The sequence below is a fragment of the Triturus cristatus genome, chromosome 9 (genome assembly GCF_964204655.1).
Source record: "Triturus cristatus chromosome 9, aTriCri1.1, whole genome shotgun sequence".
NCBI classification, from domain to species: domain Eukaryota; kingdom Metazoa; phylum Chordata; class Amphibia; order Caudata; family Salamandridae; genus Triturus; species Triturus cristatus.
The window spans coordinates 1,195,055,580-1,195,073,436 of record NC_140592.1 but is presented as its reverse complement, the minus strand read 5'-3'; the positions used below and the strand labels follow the sequence as shown (position 1 = coordinate 1,195,073,436).

The 17,857-nt window shown below is 46.0% G+C and overlaps 1 protein-coding gene across 9 annotated transcripts in view; it reads left to right on the top strand.

Annotated features, from left to right (window-relative positions):
- Positions 1–17,857, top strand: part of GPHN (gephyrin) — a 1,582,310-nt gene that overhangs the window by 627,125 nt on the left and 937,328 nt on the right. For all 9 annotated transcript variants that reach the window (XM_085627214.1, XM_085627212.1, XM_085627211.1 and 6 more), the window contains exon 3: positions 15,887–15,944. In XM_085627214.1, coding sequence (XP_085483340.1) covers positions 15,887–15,944 — 58 coding nt within the window. The remainder of the gene's footprint in view (positions 1–15,886; positions 15,945–17,857) is intronic.

Below are 17,857 nucleotides of genomic sequence, written 5' to 3'. Positions count from 1 at the left end.
CACACAAACACACACACACAACCACGCACACAACCACAACCACACACACACACACAACCACACACACACAACCACACACACACAACCACACACACAACCACACCCAACCACAACCACACCCAACACCACACACACACAGCCACACACAGCCACACACAACCACACACAACCACACACACAACCACACACACCCACACAACCACACACACACAACCACACACACAACCACACACACACACACACACACACAACCACACCCACACATACAACCACACATACAACCACACATACAACCACACACACAACCACACACACAACCACACACACACACAACCACACACACACAACCACACACACACACAACCACACACACACAACCACACACACACAACCACACACACACAACCACACACACAACCACACACACACACATCCACACACACACAACCACACACACACAACCACACACACACAACCACACACACACAACCACACACACACAACCACACACACACAACCACACACACACATCCACACACACAACCACACACACACACAACCACACACACACACAACCACACACACACACAACCACACACACACACCACACACACAACCACACACACAACCACACACACACCACACACAACCACAAACACACCCAACCACAAACACACACAACCACACACATAACACACCCAACCACACCCAACCACACACATACCACACATCCACACACACACCCGCAACCACAACCACACACACAACCACACACACACACACAACCACACACACAACCACACACACACACAACCACACACACACACAACCACACACACAACCACACACACACACACAACCACACCCACACCCACACATACAACCACACCCACACATACAACCACACCCACACATACAACCACATACACACACACACACACACAACCACACACACACAACCACACACACACAACCACACACACACCACACACACACACCACACACACACACCACACACACACACACACAACCACAAACACACACAACCACACACATACCCCACCCAACCACACACATACCCCACCCAACCACACACATACCCCACCCAACCACACACATACCCCACCCAACCACACACATACCCCACCCAACCACACACATACCACACCCAACCACACACATACCACACCCAACCACACACATACCACACCCAACCACACACATACCACACCCAACCACACACATACCACACCCAACCACACATCCACACACACACCCACACACACACACAACCACACACACACACAACCACACATAAACACACAACCACACACACACACACACACACACACACACACACACACACACACACACACACAATCACACACACACAACCACACACACACACAACCACACACACACAACCACACCAAGCATTGGCATAGCCAATAGGTCTCGCCTTTGGGACCTTATAAGTGTTTAGCCACGCAACAGTTGATGTGGTTGCACCAAGGATATTGTGCTGCATAACTAAATACTTAGAAGGTCCCAAAAGCGAGACCTATTGGCTATGCCAATGCTTGTTTTTGCTCTTGTCATCTGTTCCTTTGCTCTCTTCAGTGGCTGTGGTGCTCTAAATAGGGTGTATCCAAGTTATATTGTATTTATTTACAATTGTCATAACTTGGAAGTAGCTTTGGGTGTTACGGTATGTAACAGAGAGCAACTTTGTGAAGTAAGTTTGAAGGATACATTTGTCCAACCTACTTCTAAACATAACATGAGAGATTGCCTTTGTTTTTAGCGGCATCTCCAGCAGGACATATTCGTACCAAAAACAAATTGATGTAACCGTAAATCTGTAGGTTGTGATAGAAATGTGTGATGAAAACGAAATATTCATAGTTGATATTGGAAGAATTATAACATCAGATAAAATAACAGAACATGTTCGGTTAGAGTAAATGTGGCTTGGAAAACCGATGTAAGTCAAAATATTATATTTTGGAAAACGAATATTGCAGATCTAGATGACGAGCATTTAATCAAGGCAATTATTTCAGAATGTGTTAACATTTGGGAAATACATGCAGAACTAGTGTCCGATGATACAATAATATAGGATTCATATAAATCCATTTTTGGATGCATACTAATCAATCAGTAATTGTAAAGCGCAGTTTTTCACCCGCGTGGATATCCCGGCGCTAGGTTGCTGGGCTTAGTCGAAAAGCCAGGTCTTGAGCCTCTTCTTGAAGTCTGTCAGCGAGAGTGATGTTCAGAGGGGGAGGGCGTTCAAGGACTTGGTGGCGAGGTGGGAGAAGTAGCAGCCTCCGCTGTGTTTTTGGTGGCTTTGCGGTGTCTGTGCTCGGGTGACCGAGGGAAGGTATCTGGATGGTTGGTGTAAGTTCATGTATGCTGGTCCTTGGTCGTGGAGGGCTCTGTAGGCATGTCAGTATCTTGAATTTGCCTCTTTTCTGGACGGGGAGCCAGTGGGGTTCCTCAGGTGTGGGGTGATGTGGGGCTGTTTGGGCAGGTTGAGGACCAGTCTGGCCGCTGAGTTCTGTATCGTCTGGACCCTTTTCATGAGTCCGCTGTTGGCTCCTGTGCACATTGCGTTGCTGTAGTCCATTTGGCTGGTTATTAAGGCTTTTATGACTGTTTTTCTCATGCTGGTGGGGAACCATTGTTAATTAGAAGTTATTACTCAGTTAAAAGTAAAAACGGTTTTAAGTGGTCAGTCATAGCTTGAGAAAGAACTTACAGTAAATGATAGAGATGATTTCAATACAGATTCAACCATATTATGTTACTTGCCTAAAACAAGATGTTCACATTAAGGATGATCAGAACAATGTGTGAGTAAAAATGTATTATTATGGGTTATAAGAGCTTATATATGGCATATGAGTTGAGTGAAGAAACAATACCATTTTTGTTCAGTGTTAATTGCAATCAATGCAAGATAAAGATACTGAATTCTGTATCGGATCAAGAACTGCTCATAGCTATTGAAAATATTAATCTGGTTAAAGCTGCAAGAGTGATTAGATTTTTGGTAGGCTTGTATGTGAAGTTCCAAGGCTTTATGGTATTCAAGTTATGTGAGATTTATAATTAAAAAAAACTCAAGCGAGGTTTAAAATCAAAACTTAAGGAAGTAGCTGTTAATAACATTTAAATCAAAACGGGGGGAAAGCAAAACCTAGTGTTTTGATTCTTGTTAAGTGTAGATTTAAACATTTAAGTATTGGCTTTAAATTAAAATACTTAACTTTGATGTATCCTCTCCCAACACAGTACTTTACACACATACTACCTTGCAAGGACTTGATGAATGTGGACAGTGTGCAGTAGAAGCGAGGTATAAATCCTGTTCCCAGATTTTGATGGGCGTGTTCTACAAGGAGGCACTGCTGATAAGGCGCACTCCTACAGCAGTTTATAAGTAGGCACTAAGGATGGTGAGAACTCACAAAGCAATTTATTTGCTTGGGTCACAGTTTTATAAAGTGCAAATGGCCGCCGGACAGTGAGCTCCTCTAAGTGAGCTCTGGGTTGGGGATAACCAATTTGGTGATCTCTCATCTAACCCTGCCTTTCCACCGCCCTACTGCCCCACTATCATTCCAAAACAACACCTGGAACCCGCAGATTATACTCACGGACCTCACTCGCCTTCCTTCGGACCATCGGACACGGGAGGTGATGACTGTTTGTGGAGAACTTCGGGTGCCCAGCGGACCGTCGGACGAATCCCGGGAGCTACCACCGACCGCGGCTCTCTTGACGGCTTGAGCTGCTGGTGGCAAGTCACCGTCCATCCTGGAGCTTGGACCGGGGTGTGTCCCCTGGAGTTGCGAACTCGATGCCATTGGTTCCCGTGCCTGCTGTCTGCAGGTGGCTGACCCCCTGAGCCCGGAACCAAAGCAACAGGTCTCCTGGGAGCAGCGGGGGTTCCTGGCTTTAGCAGAGCCCCTGGAGCGGTCGCTCGCCTCTAGGTGCTCCCCCGCTGCGAACCGAGCTCAGGCCATGGTGAAAGGTGGACAGCGCCTGGGAATTGCACAGTGGCTAGCATGGGTTACGGAGACAACGCGAGTGCGTGTGCTGCCTGGTCACTGCTTCCGGACCGCCCTGGGCTGGATTTATCTATTTATTCATCGCTCGCATGCGAGGCTGGACGGCTGCAGCGGAGACTCCTGCGATACAGTTCGATAACGTCTTCCCTGCCCCGCCCTGCTTATGAAGTCATAGAGGAAGAAAGCGGAAAGAGCCACATCAACATAATAACGCTGATAGCGGGTTATTTGCCCCGATGGTGCTGCATCGCTGACTATCTTTCATATCTCTAGTGCTATGATTTACTGCGGCCACAACTCCCCGTCTAACTCAAAAAGTCCTGGATGAAGCCATTGGATTTCTTGGCTCCACATCGAAGTTATCTCCACTTTGGCACCGCTTCCTCCCTTCTAAGGAATCTTTTTCTTTCTATGGCAACCTTTCCCCCTTTTTGGGTACCCTAATCCTCCACCCCTTATTGGTTTGCTCGTTTATGTCCCTTTTGATTTTCTTAAGATGGCGGCAACCATAGTTAGGCTTGCCTAAACTGTCCGAAACCATAAATGGCTCACCACTGAACCACTACCTCTGACATAGGACTATCTCCCACCCCCATAGTCCCTATAGCTAATCTACATAGTTGGTCCCCCTTTGCCCAGAGCTCCCAACTTCCCCTATAGTCAGTGACATAGGACTACAAGGCTGCTCACTTGGGCAATGGAAACTGACAATGGCCTACACAATTGCGCTATTAGCTCAGTCCCAATGAGGCGGCCATCTTAGACTGCCCCCACCCATTACCCCGGATAAGACTGACCATAGCTTCTTCTCTCCACACTTCTGATTTTCTTTTTACCCCTCATTCGATATATCGTTAACCTCCTTGCTTCTAAACCCGTACTCTTTTCCTCCCCCCGCCCCCTTCTTGCACTTTTCTTCCTTATCTGCAATCTGCACCTCGGGGCCAACATCTTCTTCCAGTTTGCCACCCCCAGCCTTTCCTTTCAGTCCACTTCTACATTGCCCCTGGCTTCAGCTCTCGTGCTTCTCCCCCCCCCCATAACGCACCCTCCTAGCGCGTTTCGCACTGCTTTGGGGGGTTCGCAACATGGAGCATGTAGGTACACACACCTACAGCATCATTTATCCCCCTAACCTCACTAAACAAACATCCAAACGCTTCAAGCATAATTTCATAAAACTCCACCCCGAAACTCTCTTCGCGGACCCCTACTTCTCACTTCGTAGTGTGTTTACTACCACTGATTTCATTTTCCACACTAAACGAAGAGCCCAATGGAGAAAGACATTCCTAGCTTCTCTCTCGATCTCCTCTACGAGGAAAACCGCGCATGGGACAGCCTTCAGTATTTCCCCCTCCCAACTCTTTCAAGCGACAATAACGGCACTATCCTCATTCAAGCCACAGACTGTAATTTAAATCTCTTTGACAACATCTTCCCCATCATTAAACACCGGGTGTCTATATCCCAGCTGCCCTCGCAACCCGCTCCCTGCGGAAACACAGAGCGGATTAGCCCCCCCACTCTGGCAAACAATACCTCCCCGCTTCCGCCCTGTCCTCGTCCTTCTCCCACACAATTTACACCCCTCTCCCACACACCGCGCTTCACCTCATCCTCACAACCCTGCTCGCTTCACGCCCCCGCCCTGCATACGCCCCAGCCACTACTGGCACCGGTGCCTTACGGCACTCCCCCCCTGTACACCCCTACCATCCACAGTCCTCCCGTCACTGCACCTGACCTGTGCTTTCTACGGCCCAGCACGACGGAGGCAGCCTACGTGCCTCCCTTAGACGGGGGCGTTACAACAAACAAATGATGGACGGAATGCTGACAATGCAGACATTCTCCCCCAGTCAAGAGATCTGGGTTAAATCCATCGTTCTTTTGCCCACTACACCACCCCAGTTTAGACATGGCCATATGCAAATCAGTCTTGACCCTGTGCCTCATGGGAACAGTCCAGCCCGAACTGCCAAGCCGTGTCTTCCCTGGACCGGAATCAAGCATCCTAGGACCGGTTTCTGGCTATCAGCCGTCATCAGCCAGGATAGCTTGACTCCAGTGGTGTAGTGATCACGGGTTCCACGTCTGGGAATACCCATCCCACTTAGGGCGAAAAGCGTTACAACAAACAAATGATGGACGGAATGCTGACAATGCAGACATTCTCCCCCAGTCAAGAGATCTGGGTTAAATCCATCGTTCTTTTGCCCACTACACCACCCCAGTTTAGACATGGCCATATGCAAATCAGTCTTGACCCCTGATTTGCATATGGACAAAGTGTGCAGATTTCATTAGGATATTAAGAGTACTGTACTCGCATCTATGAGAAAATCGACATTAACTAAACAAAATGTCAGAATGCATGCCAGTTTTCACAGTGTTTTAGACAGTACTGGTTGCTTAGTATCATTGCATTAATTTTTGTATTTACTCTTTTATACAGCATTCAAAGTAGGTTACCTAACCCCAACGCCCGAGTTGTTAAATGACCCATAGAAGGGAGTGTTTTACAGTTGAGCAAATGTGTCCAAATGTGATTTTGGTGGTGCCATGGAATGATCAGCCAATGAGGTACTCGATGAGCAGGTATTTAACTACACGTTCAAAACGTACGGTATTGTGGCTGTTGTTTGTTTGTACACAACCACCTCTCTGAATGTGTTTATTAACACAGAGCTTCATCTACCAGACAGTGCTCACAGAGGGGCGACTAAAGCACAGAACAAAATGTATTCATTTGTCCTGAGTGTGAAGGCACCCAGAAGGCTTAGGTGCCCGCCCGGAGAGGCAAGGGAGCCCAGCGCTTCTACAGACTCTCCCATGCTCCTCTGCACCAGCAGGGCACAGCTCAGAATCTTCCGCTTCTGCTAAGAATAGGTGAGGGGGATGAGGTTGGGGCATGCAGGAGTTGCCAGCAGATTTCCAGGTTATTGAAAGTGATAATTCTGACGTGAGGCAATGGAGACTGACTTTGTCTGTTTGTCTGCACCAGTGTATTTCTCTACCATCTACCGGGCACACTGTCATGTATCCATTCATCTCTCTTTGTTAGAGGTGCGCGAGCCAATATATTAATTAACAGGTAGAGCAAGCCGGAGACGAGCCAAGCGTATACGAGCCAGTGGGCGAGCCGTGAAAATGATCGGCATATTAATCATACAGTAAACATGATGTAAATGTGCGATAATGTCTCTTCAGAATTCAAAAAAGTGCAACAATGCCATTTGTGAACTAAGAGGCGTCAGTTGCCATGCATACCCCGAATGTTGCCTGGAGTCTTATTATATTTAGAGTAACATTCAAATCTAGTTCATTAAACATGAGAAGTTTTTGTACAGCACGCATCTTAAACTCGCATATTTCAAGGTGGCAATAATAAAGATGAAAACGGAAGTGCCGGCAGGCAAGAAAACACAAACGGGAGTGGGTGGGGGAGGATGAGAAGTCACAGACTGAGGGAGGGGGCGGTGGGGTGGGGAGACAGGGAAGAAAATAGTGTTAGGAGTAAAGGGGCCAATAGCCATGGAAGGATACTGATGATGGATGAGGAGGGACTAACAAGCCTAAAACCAATCGGAAGGCAGCATTTAAGACAAAAGCCAATGGGCAGAGAGTGGAGGGAGCTTCCACGAAGCTTCCACACTACAGTATATACTGCATGTCTCGGAAAGCGATTGCAGCGCATTCGCACTGCAACGCTAGGCGAAACCTAGAAGAAAATAGTGTTAGGAGTAAAGGGGCCAATAGCCGTGGAAGGATGCAAATGATGAATGAGGAGGGACTAACAAGCCTCAAACCAATGGCAAGGCAGCATGTAAGACAAACGCCAATGGGCAGAGAGTGGGCGGAGCTTCCACAAAGCTTCCACACTACAGTATATACTGCATGCCTCGCAAAGCAATGGCAGCGCATTCGCGCTGCAACGCTAGGCGAGACCTAAAAAGGAGAGAGAAAAAGACAAGAAGTCACTAACAGGTGAAAGAGGAGCTATAGGTTTGTGAACCTATGGAAAGAGAACGATCAAAAGGTATTGAAAGTGTAAGGTTACATGGGAAGCAGGGGACTGAAGGAGACAGCAGAAAGAATCACTGCATGATAAAGATTGGAAGACTGGAGGAAGTTGAGGCACTGTGGAAGATGGGAGGAAAGTGGAACCGGAGAATGGCATGGCTTCAGGATAAATGAATTTTTGTATTTTAAGGATATGGCCAACATTAAGATTTCTTTGTCATCAAACAATATAAAGCTCCCGAGTGCATATTTAAAATTCCTTTGTGTATGAAATATTGTAGAGTAAAATAAATAATTTACAATGTATATATATTATGTATGGCTTTGATAGAGAGCTACTAGAGTGAATAACTGGATTAAAATCCAGTAGCTCACTGCTGTAACGTAGTCATGGTTGTTAACAAATCTGTTACCCACTGTTGCTACGTCATAAAGGAATCCCAGGTTACTCTGGCTGGGCTATCTAATAGCCTGTCAGAGCACAGATTCTGAAGGAGAGGGGGTGAGTGACAGGAGGCCAGGTATTTTGTTTTCCTTTTGCACACGAAACAGGCCATTTTATGTATGGCCTCTGATTACTCCTCTGCCCTTGTGTAGTAGTTGAAAGCAGGGACAGATGATTTTGGGGGCCATTTACAACATAAAATTATAGATTGGTAAAAACATAAGTACGGGGATTTTGATCACATTGGGGTTCTGATCTGAGTGACACAGTGACACAGACAACTCAAGCTTCGCTCAGGATTTTACAAGGGTGGTCTGCCTGCACCTATGGAACCACCCTGACAAGGCTGCAGGGTGAAGAATGTCCAGAGTCGCAGAAAGATCTTGCCCACCTGGAAGGATTACATTGGAATAGTTCTCCATGTTGCCCCAGAGAAGCTAGTCTGTTCAGGCTGGAGAGTATAGAAGGGCCTGAGATTCAGAGGGCTGATGCTTCACTGGTAGTATTCCAGTAGACTGGTTGAAAATGGATATTTATTGTTGACCCGCCTGCAACTGGGAAAAAGATTGCTGTCAGTCATTTCTGCTTGCATCTTACAGTCGTGTAGGGGCGGCTCCTCCGCAATGGCTCAGAGCCAGCAGCTAAATTATCATTTTATTTTTAAGCAGCTGGCTCAGCCAGCATGTGCAGGGAGGGGCATGGGAGAGAGGAGGAGGAATGCTATGTGCACGCCTGTGAGACTGTGTGTTTGGCCTGCTGTCTCAGGCCGGCCAAACACACATGCTCACTTAGGTTTCTCTAACCCGCATGTATTGAACAGCTGGGCTGGAGAAACCCCACAGACTCCCTGACCTGAGCGAGCGTCTTTTTCGCCCACTGAGGCTAATCCCCACGTTTCTCTCAAAGGATGAGATCAGCGCAGGCATTGAACAGGGAGTCTGTGATATAGTCCCAGTGTCTGTTGGGACAAGGAAGAACCAACACAGAGGCGCACCACGGTAGGCGGCCGGCAGCAGGTAAGTTGAACTTTAAAAACATTTTTTTTATTATTAATCCCCCTTCGGCCCGTTTCCCCGACCGCCACCCCCCCCCCCCCCCAACCCCCCACCACCACCACTTTTTCTATGTGACACCCGCTGCTACAGTCATGCCCCACTTAAGATTTCCAACCTCCACAAAAGTTTCCAAGACACTAGGGTAAAACTTCTATTGGGAACTACACCCATCTTCAAGCTGACACATTCACTCACAGCTCCACTAAGAAGGATTTCTAGATGCCTGTCAACTGCATGGAGGACATTAGGGCTTCTATGTATGCTGTCCTGTACCGCTATGAAAATGAAAGGTGTAGCACTCACATACTTGTAAAACAAAACACATATTTCCCCAATAATTGATACTTTTACACGTTCAGCTAGCTGTTATGCACGTTTTGCACCATCTACAAATTCCAGTGATATTAAAATTAGAGAAGCCTATAAATACACAAATCTACACTCAAGAAATGGTCTCCATAATGTAGTAGATGTTCATAACCTCTTCTACATTACCTGGATGTAGCAGAGATAGTATGCAACTGGTTTATGAGAATTTACCCCAGGATGAGATATTTGGTCTTAAGAAAGTTGTTGAAGCGCTTCATATTTCTGCGCTAATATTAGTTACTATTGTGAGGGTTTATATTCCTCTTTTAATTAGAAACATACGTGGTTGGTGTGAGTTATCCTTAATTTTGGCGCTGTATATTTTAAGTTATGCGATAATTTCACACATTTTTCACATGATTACCCAACAGTTTAATGTGTAAAATGCGGTTGAGACCTTTCCTTATTTGTCCCTTAAGTATCAGCAATGTTCTGGAATTTATAAAGTGGATAAGACTAAAATAAGCGAGTTGTATTGTATTTCAGAGAAGCCACATTTCAGTGTGCTGTACGCTTGAGCCATACCTTCGTTCTTTACAGTACTTGCTGTAGGGCATTCCTTTAACAAGGGTTGAAAATCATTCCCTGTGACATATTTCCACTGTAAGATGCATACCTAGAAGGGTTTCTTGATGTTTGTGAAGCATCGTTGATAAAGGCATGTCTGTAGCAGGCAACACTTCAGATACTGTAAGGAGAGTACGATTAATACAGAACTGTCATCTTAGAAGCAGCATTATTCATTGGAACCGGTTGCTAACAGGAACACTTAATGGTATGTTGAAAGCTAGGGTGGAGTTTCTCAACACCATCGTTATTGGTTACCATCACGTCGTAATAGGGAAGACGTGACGCAGTCCCATGATGCTTCCATGAACTCTCTTACTCTTGTTCCTCACAAACCATTGGATGCCGAAGGAGGTGGCACTGCACCTGACTTCGAAGTGGCTCTACTCCTAGTTCCATCCTGCTCCCTCGCCAAACACCCCACTGACGGGACAAAAAAGGCAAACGGTATAACCTATGTATGGCCAAGGAGCTGTTTGTGGCCAGCAGGCTATTAGTAGGCAGAATGGCCCTGTTTGGGGTCGGAGGAACATTTTCAGGGTGAAAGGAGAGTCTGAACCACAAGTTCTTCAGGGCTTTAAGAATTGATACTTTAGGCCAAGATGTACAAAGCATATTTGAGATTGCAAACACGGAGCTTGTGATTGCAAAAATGCTTTTTGTGATGTATTAATCCCATTTTAGAAGTCTGAAAAAAACTTATTATGCCTAAAATTGGATTCCAGGTATTCAGTATCTGGAAGGGGCGTATTGTAGATATCCCTTCCAGTTACTGAACCAGTATCTTATGTATCACTCTTTTGTGACGAAATCTGGTCACATAACATTCAAAATTTACCAAGACCTCAAAGGGGGTGGTAACCGATTTGCAAAAGTGAAGGGCCTCTTGGGACACCTTTCCCTTAGTGAATGTTAAAACAACAAAAAAAAGTTTGTAAGGGAGGAGGCAAATATTTCAAAACGTTTTTAATTTAAACGCAGTTCGTTGCCTCAAGAAAAATAATTAGAAGCAGTCACAGACATGGTCTCTCACCATCCCTGTGATGGCCACCAATTGTAGTGAGTCACAGTTTCATACCTATTGTTGAGGTAGGCTGGATGATGACCTGCTACGATTCAGATTTTTGTGATCTGACCTAGTAGTACATAGGTCGACTCGCAAAATTATTTTCCATTTGCAAAAAGTTGATGGAAATTTTGTATATCTGGCCCAGGGTTGCCAATTAACAGGCATTTAGTAGCATGATTGAACCTACCTAGGCTAGACAAGCGAGACGGCAAAAATATTTACACTAAGTGACATTAAGCAACATATACATGACTTTTTTTTCTTCATTTTTTAGGTAATTAAGTAAGATTATTTTCAAGAGCAGTTTTGGAAAAGTGGCACATTTTTGTTCAATTCAGTGACATGAGGCACATATTGGTGACATTTTGGAACAGAGGTGACAAAACCCAGTTTCCCAATGAATACCTTCCATTTTGGATATAGTATAGTCTGTAACTCCATTGCTTAGTGATTCCATGATGTCAATAGAGCCAAAAGGTCTGATTTAGAGTTTGGCGGATTGTTACTGTGAGAAGTTGGCCTGATGTATGATGTCACTAGTTCTAGTGTACACCTTATATCAGTCCAAATACCCTTATGGTGATTGGTTGTAAAGTCAACCTTATAGACCAGCTATCCTAGTGGTAGCATGGACAAGAGCAGTCTTAGGCTAAACTCTGAATGGCATGTGAAGCCAGCTGTGATACCATATATAATCCCTTGAATACCAAATGAAAGGACACCACAACAGATATATATATAAAATAAAGTGTATTTATTCTAGTCAAACCCTCAGCACTCTTTATGAGATTAGAGGTAAGTACAACACAGTCTTATTTAAGCATACATTAAGTCACACAGGTAAGTAATACAGTTAGGCCCTAGGGGCCACGCAAACCATATACTAAGTAAGTGGTATAAGAAACCCTGTCACGGAAATAGAATAGGCCTAGGCCTAGGGAATCGCTGGGGCTACACTACACTAGCGTTAGTTAGGAAGTGGGAGGCCCACGGGATTCGTGTGCAGAGTGGAAACACTCACGCGTAATGCGTAAAAGTCAATAGCAATAGTACAGTTTAGAAAACGGTAGATTTAGGACAGTTCCGGAGTAGCTAGGAAGTTGAGACTTGAAAACTAGACACTAGGATAGTCACTATCCTGATGAGCACCGGAGTACCCAAGTTACCTAGCCCACAGGCTGCGGGTGCATAGGGGGTGAAGATGCATCGTTTTCGTCGTCGACTCCTATGGATGCCTGAAGAAAGATGCTGACAGGCAGTCAGTGAAGAGTGTCCGGTGGATCCCAAGGCTGGGATCAAGAAGAAAGGAAACCTGCAAGCAGAAGGGACAGAGTCAAGGTCACTAGCCAGTGACCACGTGGAACCAGGAAGGAACCAGGCGATGTCGTGAAGATTGCAGGTGAAGGTGAAGCTTGTCGCTGCAGCCAGGAGGACCAGGAAGCGTCGAGGACGACCAGGACCAGGAGGCGAGCTGTCCCACGAAGGCTCTTGCTGTCGGCGGCGTCGAAGTTGGACTAGGACTCACCAAGCCTTGGCAAGCGGAACCCACGAAGAACGAAGGACTTGCTTCTGGTGCAGACCAGGAAGGTCTGGGGTGCTTCTTCTTTGCAGAGAAGTGGGGGCCAGTCTGGAGGAGCCAAACCAGCGCAGAAGATTTCAGGGTGCGTCGTCACAAAGGCCACTAGCCAGCGGGCAAGCAACCGGACAGACGCGGCAAGCAGGAAAATGCTGAAGGGCCCCACGCAGGACTCGTGGAGTGTGGGGGGCTGATCTTCGGTGCAGATGGTGCTTGGGGTTGGGGCTTCTCAATCCCCGGTGCACAACTTCGAGGGTACCTCAGAAGCTGCGCTGTAAGTTACTAGCCACTTTTTCCAGGTAGCCGGTCCCACGTCGCTCGTCGCCTCCACGGATCTCAGCTTTGCTGTGGATGTGGATCAGGGTCGGAGAAGTCTGGAAGTCAAGGCTCTGGTCAGGCTCTGCAGTCGGTTCCTCGTAGAACGTGGGCAAAGCAAAGGGTAGTCTCTTGATGGTGCCTGTTTGCACAGGGTAGCCACTCCTTGGCTACAAGGGAGATTCTTCAGTCTTCTTCTTTCGTCGAATGTCGAAGGTCCAGAGTTTCTGTTCAGTTTTGCAGGTTCAGGATAATCTAAAGTCTTGAGGCCCAACTCCCATTCTTATACTAATCTGGGGGGCTGGGATACCTGCTAGGTCCCGCCTTATGGGTGGGACCTGGGAGGGGGGTGGTTACACCTCCTTCCCTTTGTCCAGTTTCGCGCCAGGACTGGGGCTGGAGTGCCCCAGCACCGGTTTGAACTGGACTATGCATGGGACACCTTGTGTGCCCCAGGCATGTCGCATTCCTTTCAGCCCTCCCTGCCCCAATACACTAAAGTCTGTCTGGGGAGGTGCTAGCACCTCCCCAAGCAGGAAACCTATTGTCCAAGCCTCCCTTGCCAGGATCACTCCCAGCAGCAGGGGGTCAGACTCGTGTCTGTGGCAGCAGCATCCATTTTGTGATGCTGAGGCTTTGGTTAGAGTTAAACAGCAAAGTAGGATTTTAACATGTCTCTCCCTCTAGAAGGGAGGAATAATATCCTCATCACCAGAAATGGTATGGGGGTATTATTCCAAAGTGTTAGACACCTTACACGACATGTTTTGATAAAGCCAAACCATAGTTACCATAACCGTTTAAGATTATAAGGCACTTTAAGAGTATATGGTAGGCTATATCATAGAACAGCTATAAGGACATGGTTCCGAAAGCTGCAGACAGGCTCAGCTCATGCTAGAGCACCATCTCACATGTTACCAAGCACTCTGCCTCCTGGATTGTTAAGGCCTGCCATAGGAGTGACTGATAGGTACACATGTGTCTATATATAAGGGTAGATATAGGCATACTATATCTAAGCAAGGGGTGATTACACGACCTTGCCCCAGCTGAGTGATCAGCCAGTTGTGTCTGATTGGAAGGCCAGACCAGGGGTGGCATAATACATGCTGCAGCCCCTGGGAGGCCTAGGGTACACCTATGCCCTGGGTACCTAGGGTACACTGTACAGGGTCCAATAAGGTGATCCTTACCAATTGGTTATGTACCCAGGGTACATGGGGTCCATTTTAAAGAGAGAGCAGACAGCCTGAGACCCTGAATGGCAGGATCTCAGGCCAACTAAGTCGAAAAACCAGCTAGACACTAGGCAAAAAGTTGGGGGTAACCATAGTCAGATATCCACCTTCCTACAGTTACTCCATCACAAACGTAACTGATATCCTGTCCTCCTTATAATAAGTGGCAACCTCTAAATCAGACCCCCAGCACGTACCTACGATTACTGATGTCTAGAAATCCGTCAAGGATCTTCGACTGCATCATTAGGCGCAGCTAGAGGCACACTGTTCTTTGTTATGAATGTTAATAATATTTTACTCATGGTTATTTTGCATGGTAGCTTTAGTGCAGCATGTTAAGCCAATGATCGGAATATTTTTCATTCTTGTTTTATGTTTAACATAAAATGACGTTTTAGCCAATATCGGGAGTAAATTGGGGGATATCTTTAACAATACAAGACCGCTCAATATATTATTTTTACTCATGTGAATAATTTAAATGTGTTTATACTTTCGCTGTTATTAATGTTTCCTGCTAGGTTTGCAACAGCGCAGTTTTAAAGTTGTGTATTGCTTAGTTAATCACTCTGGAGTACTTATGTGCATGTGCTAATGTCACACAAGGGGAATCCTACTCCGTAGCAATGCAAAGCTCATAAAGTTCAGAAGAGTCAAAGAAGCGGAACATGTAAGTCATCAACCGAACCAAGAAATGATCATTAATCTGGTCCTTAATGCAGGCCGCATTCTGGCTGCCAAGGTATCCGTGTAAAAGCTCATTGATTTTGCTGGTGAGAGCCAAAAACTGCTGAACCGATCCATGCTGGTGTCTTTGCCAAACTTCTCATACAGCTTTTATGAACATTTTAAGAGACCGTGTGCATGTCCCCCTGGCCAGGTTCTAATGTGCTCCAGCACATTAAGAGTTTGAGAAGCAAATAAGGCTTGGTTTCCTCTTGCAAATGCCAGCAAATCATCAGTAGGAAGACCAGTTGGAACTAATGAAATTAATTTTCTTTTGAATAGCATGCTGTCCTTTAACACCAGTCACCTAAGCCAACACCAAGAGCCGAATGTGCTTGTTAGAGGTGAATATTGGTAGAGAGATTGTGCAGCAACCTGTTTGTTTAATAAAGTTTACTTTTGTCTTGAATTTCAGGTTGGGTGGGACCATCTCTGCATACAAAATAGTGCCAGACGAAATAGATGATATCAAGGTACAGTATACAACTGTTTGTGCATTACAATCATAGCCCTGCTGCTTTCTAAAGAGCTTCCACTGGTTTTCAAATACTTGTACATGTGTCTCTCTCCCTTTAGATGATATGTTACTACCCATTGTTGATTGGAAACCAGGTTCTGACCGATGGTGGAACTGATGCTTGTTACTTCTAACTGTGGCATTAAAGAACGTTTACCCAAGGAGTCAATTGACTGATGGTGACAGCTCTGCTCAGTCACTTAGTGACAATATCAAAATGCTGTGCGTTATTGAACGTTAAAAACACGTTTGTGAATTTGGTCTCTGTGACACTGATGCAGCAGCTTCAAAAGGGTATCACATCCATGCCGATGCACTTGTTAACATATTGGTGGAGAAACAGAGTCTTTACCTTCTCCTTAGGACATAAAGATCTGAGGTGGTCAACAAAGAGGAGCTATCTTTTCCTTGAAACTGGAGTTAGGAGAGTGGTAGCTTGTAAGAAATGAAATGAAATGAAATGAAAGGGGATTTATAAAGCGCGACTGCTGCCCTAAGGCGTCCAAGCGCTGAGTAGAAAAAACGGTTCACTGAGGGACTGGCTAAGGGAGACAAGTGGGGAGTTAGTTCCTGAACAAGAAAGTTTTTAATTCCTTGCGGAAGTAAGGGAGGATGGGATTGGATCTAAGGGATAGGGGAACTGAGTTCCATAGTTTGGCGGCGTTGAGGGTGAAGGCCCTGCCTCCTGCTCTTGACCTCTTAATTCTGGGTACTGTGGCTAGAAATGCGTTAGTTGAGCGCAGTAGTTTCCCGGGGAGGTAGGGAGTGAGAAGAGAATGATTGATCTCCGGGTTTGCTCTGTGAAATGCTTGATGGGATATGCATAGGGTTTTTTATTTTATGCTTTCCCTCACCGGGAGCCAATGGAGTGATTGCTCTAAAATAGCTCCCCATCGAGGAAAAGAACACTTTCAAGCTGGCCTGCATTGTTCACAAGGCTGTGTATTGGTAGGGAACTCAAGGAAAAAGTCATCTATGGGGCTTTCATTAAACACCCTTCCTCCTGCTGTTAGAATGAATCTGTCTTATGAGATCTTTGAGAGTTTAAAGTCCATATCATCCAGCATTAACAACCTCAAAAGGGCTCTTGGTCCAGATGGACATGAAGACATTCTCAACTTAGGGCTAATACTGTTATCATAAAGATGGTAGACTAGATCTGGCTGACTAAATCTGGCAAACTATATCCCTTATTCTCACTGTTTCTCCTTGCACTGCATAAGACACTACATTATCCCTATGACTTTTGCTTTTCACAAGTCTATACTCACACCTTGTATTTTATATTGTTGACCTGTTATTATAATGTGTTTGAATTGTACCTCTTGTTCTCATGTAAAGCACCCGTCTGCCCTGGTGCTTCTCGTTTGCACTCTAAATCAATTATATGGTAGGTGTCTAGGGTTTGGTACAGTTGTTCTTCTTGGAGTAAGTAGGGCTTGAGGGCCCTTTAAAACAACTGCATAGAGCCACACAGTTTCAACTTCAGGTACAGAATCTTCAGTTCAAGGGGCACCAGGAAGGCAAAGACCAGACTTGTGTGGTTATGCAGGGGCAAGTATGTTGTGGAGGAAAGTGGCCTTTGCAGCAGAGTGTGGCGCCCGCAGTGAGCCCTTCTGAAGCCCAGGTTGATTAAGTTTCACTGCTGTGCCCCAAACTCCATACCCTCTACTTCCAGCACCGACTGACTTGCAACAGAGAGAAAAGTCCCCATTTCCCTGGCACTGCGCATTTTCCTTTGGACCTTTGTTCAACACCGCAGTGCAAAGTACTTTCTCAGGACTGACCCTTGGCCATGTTGGTTTGGCCATCTATTGTGACTGGGTGTTGTGGAGTGCTGGGCTGAACGTTTGTGTATGAGTGTGTGGT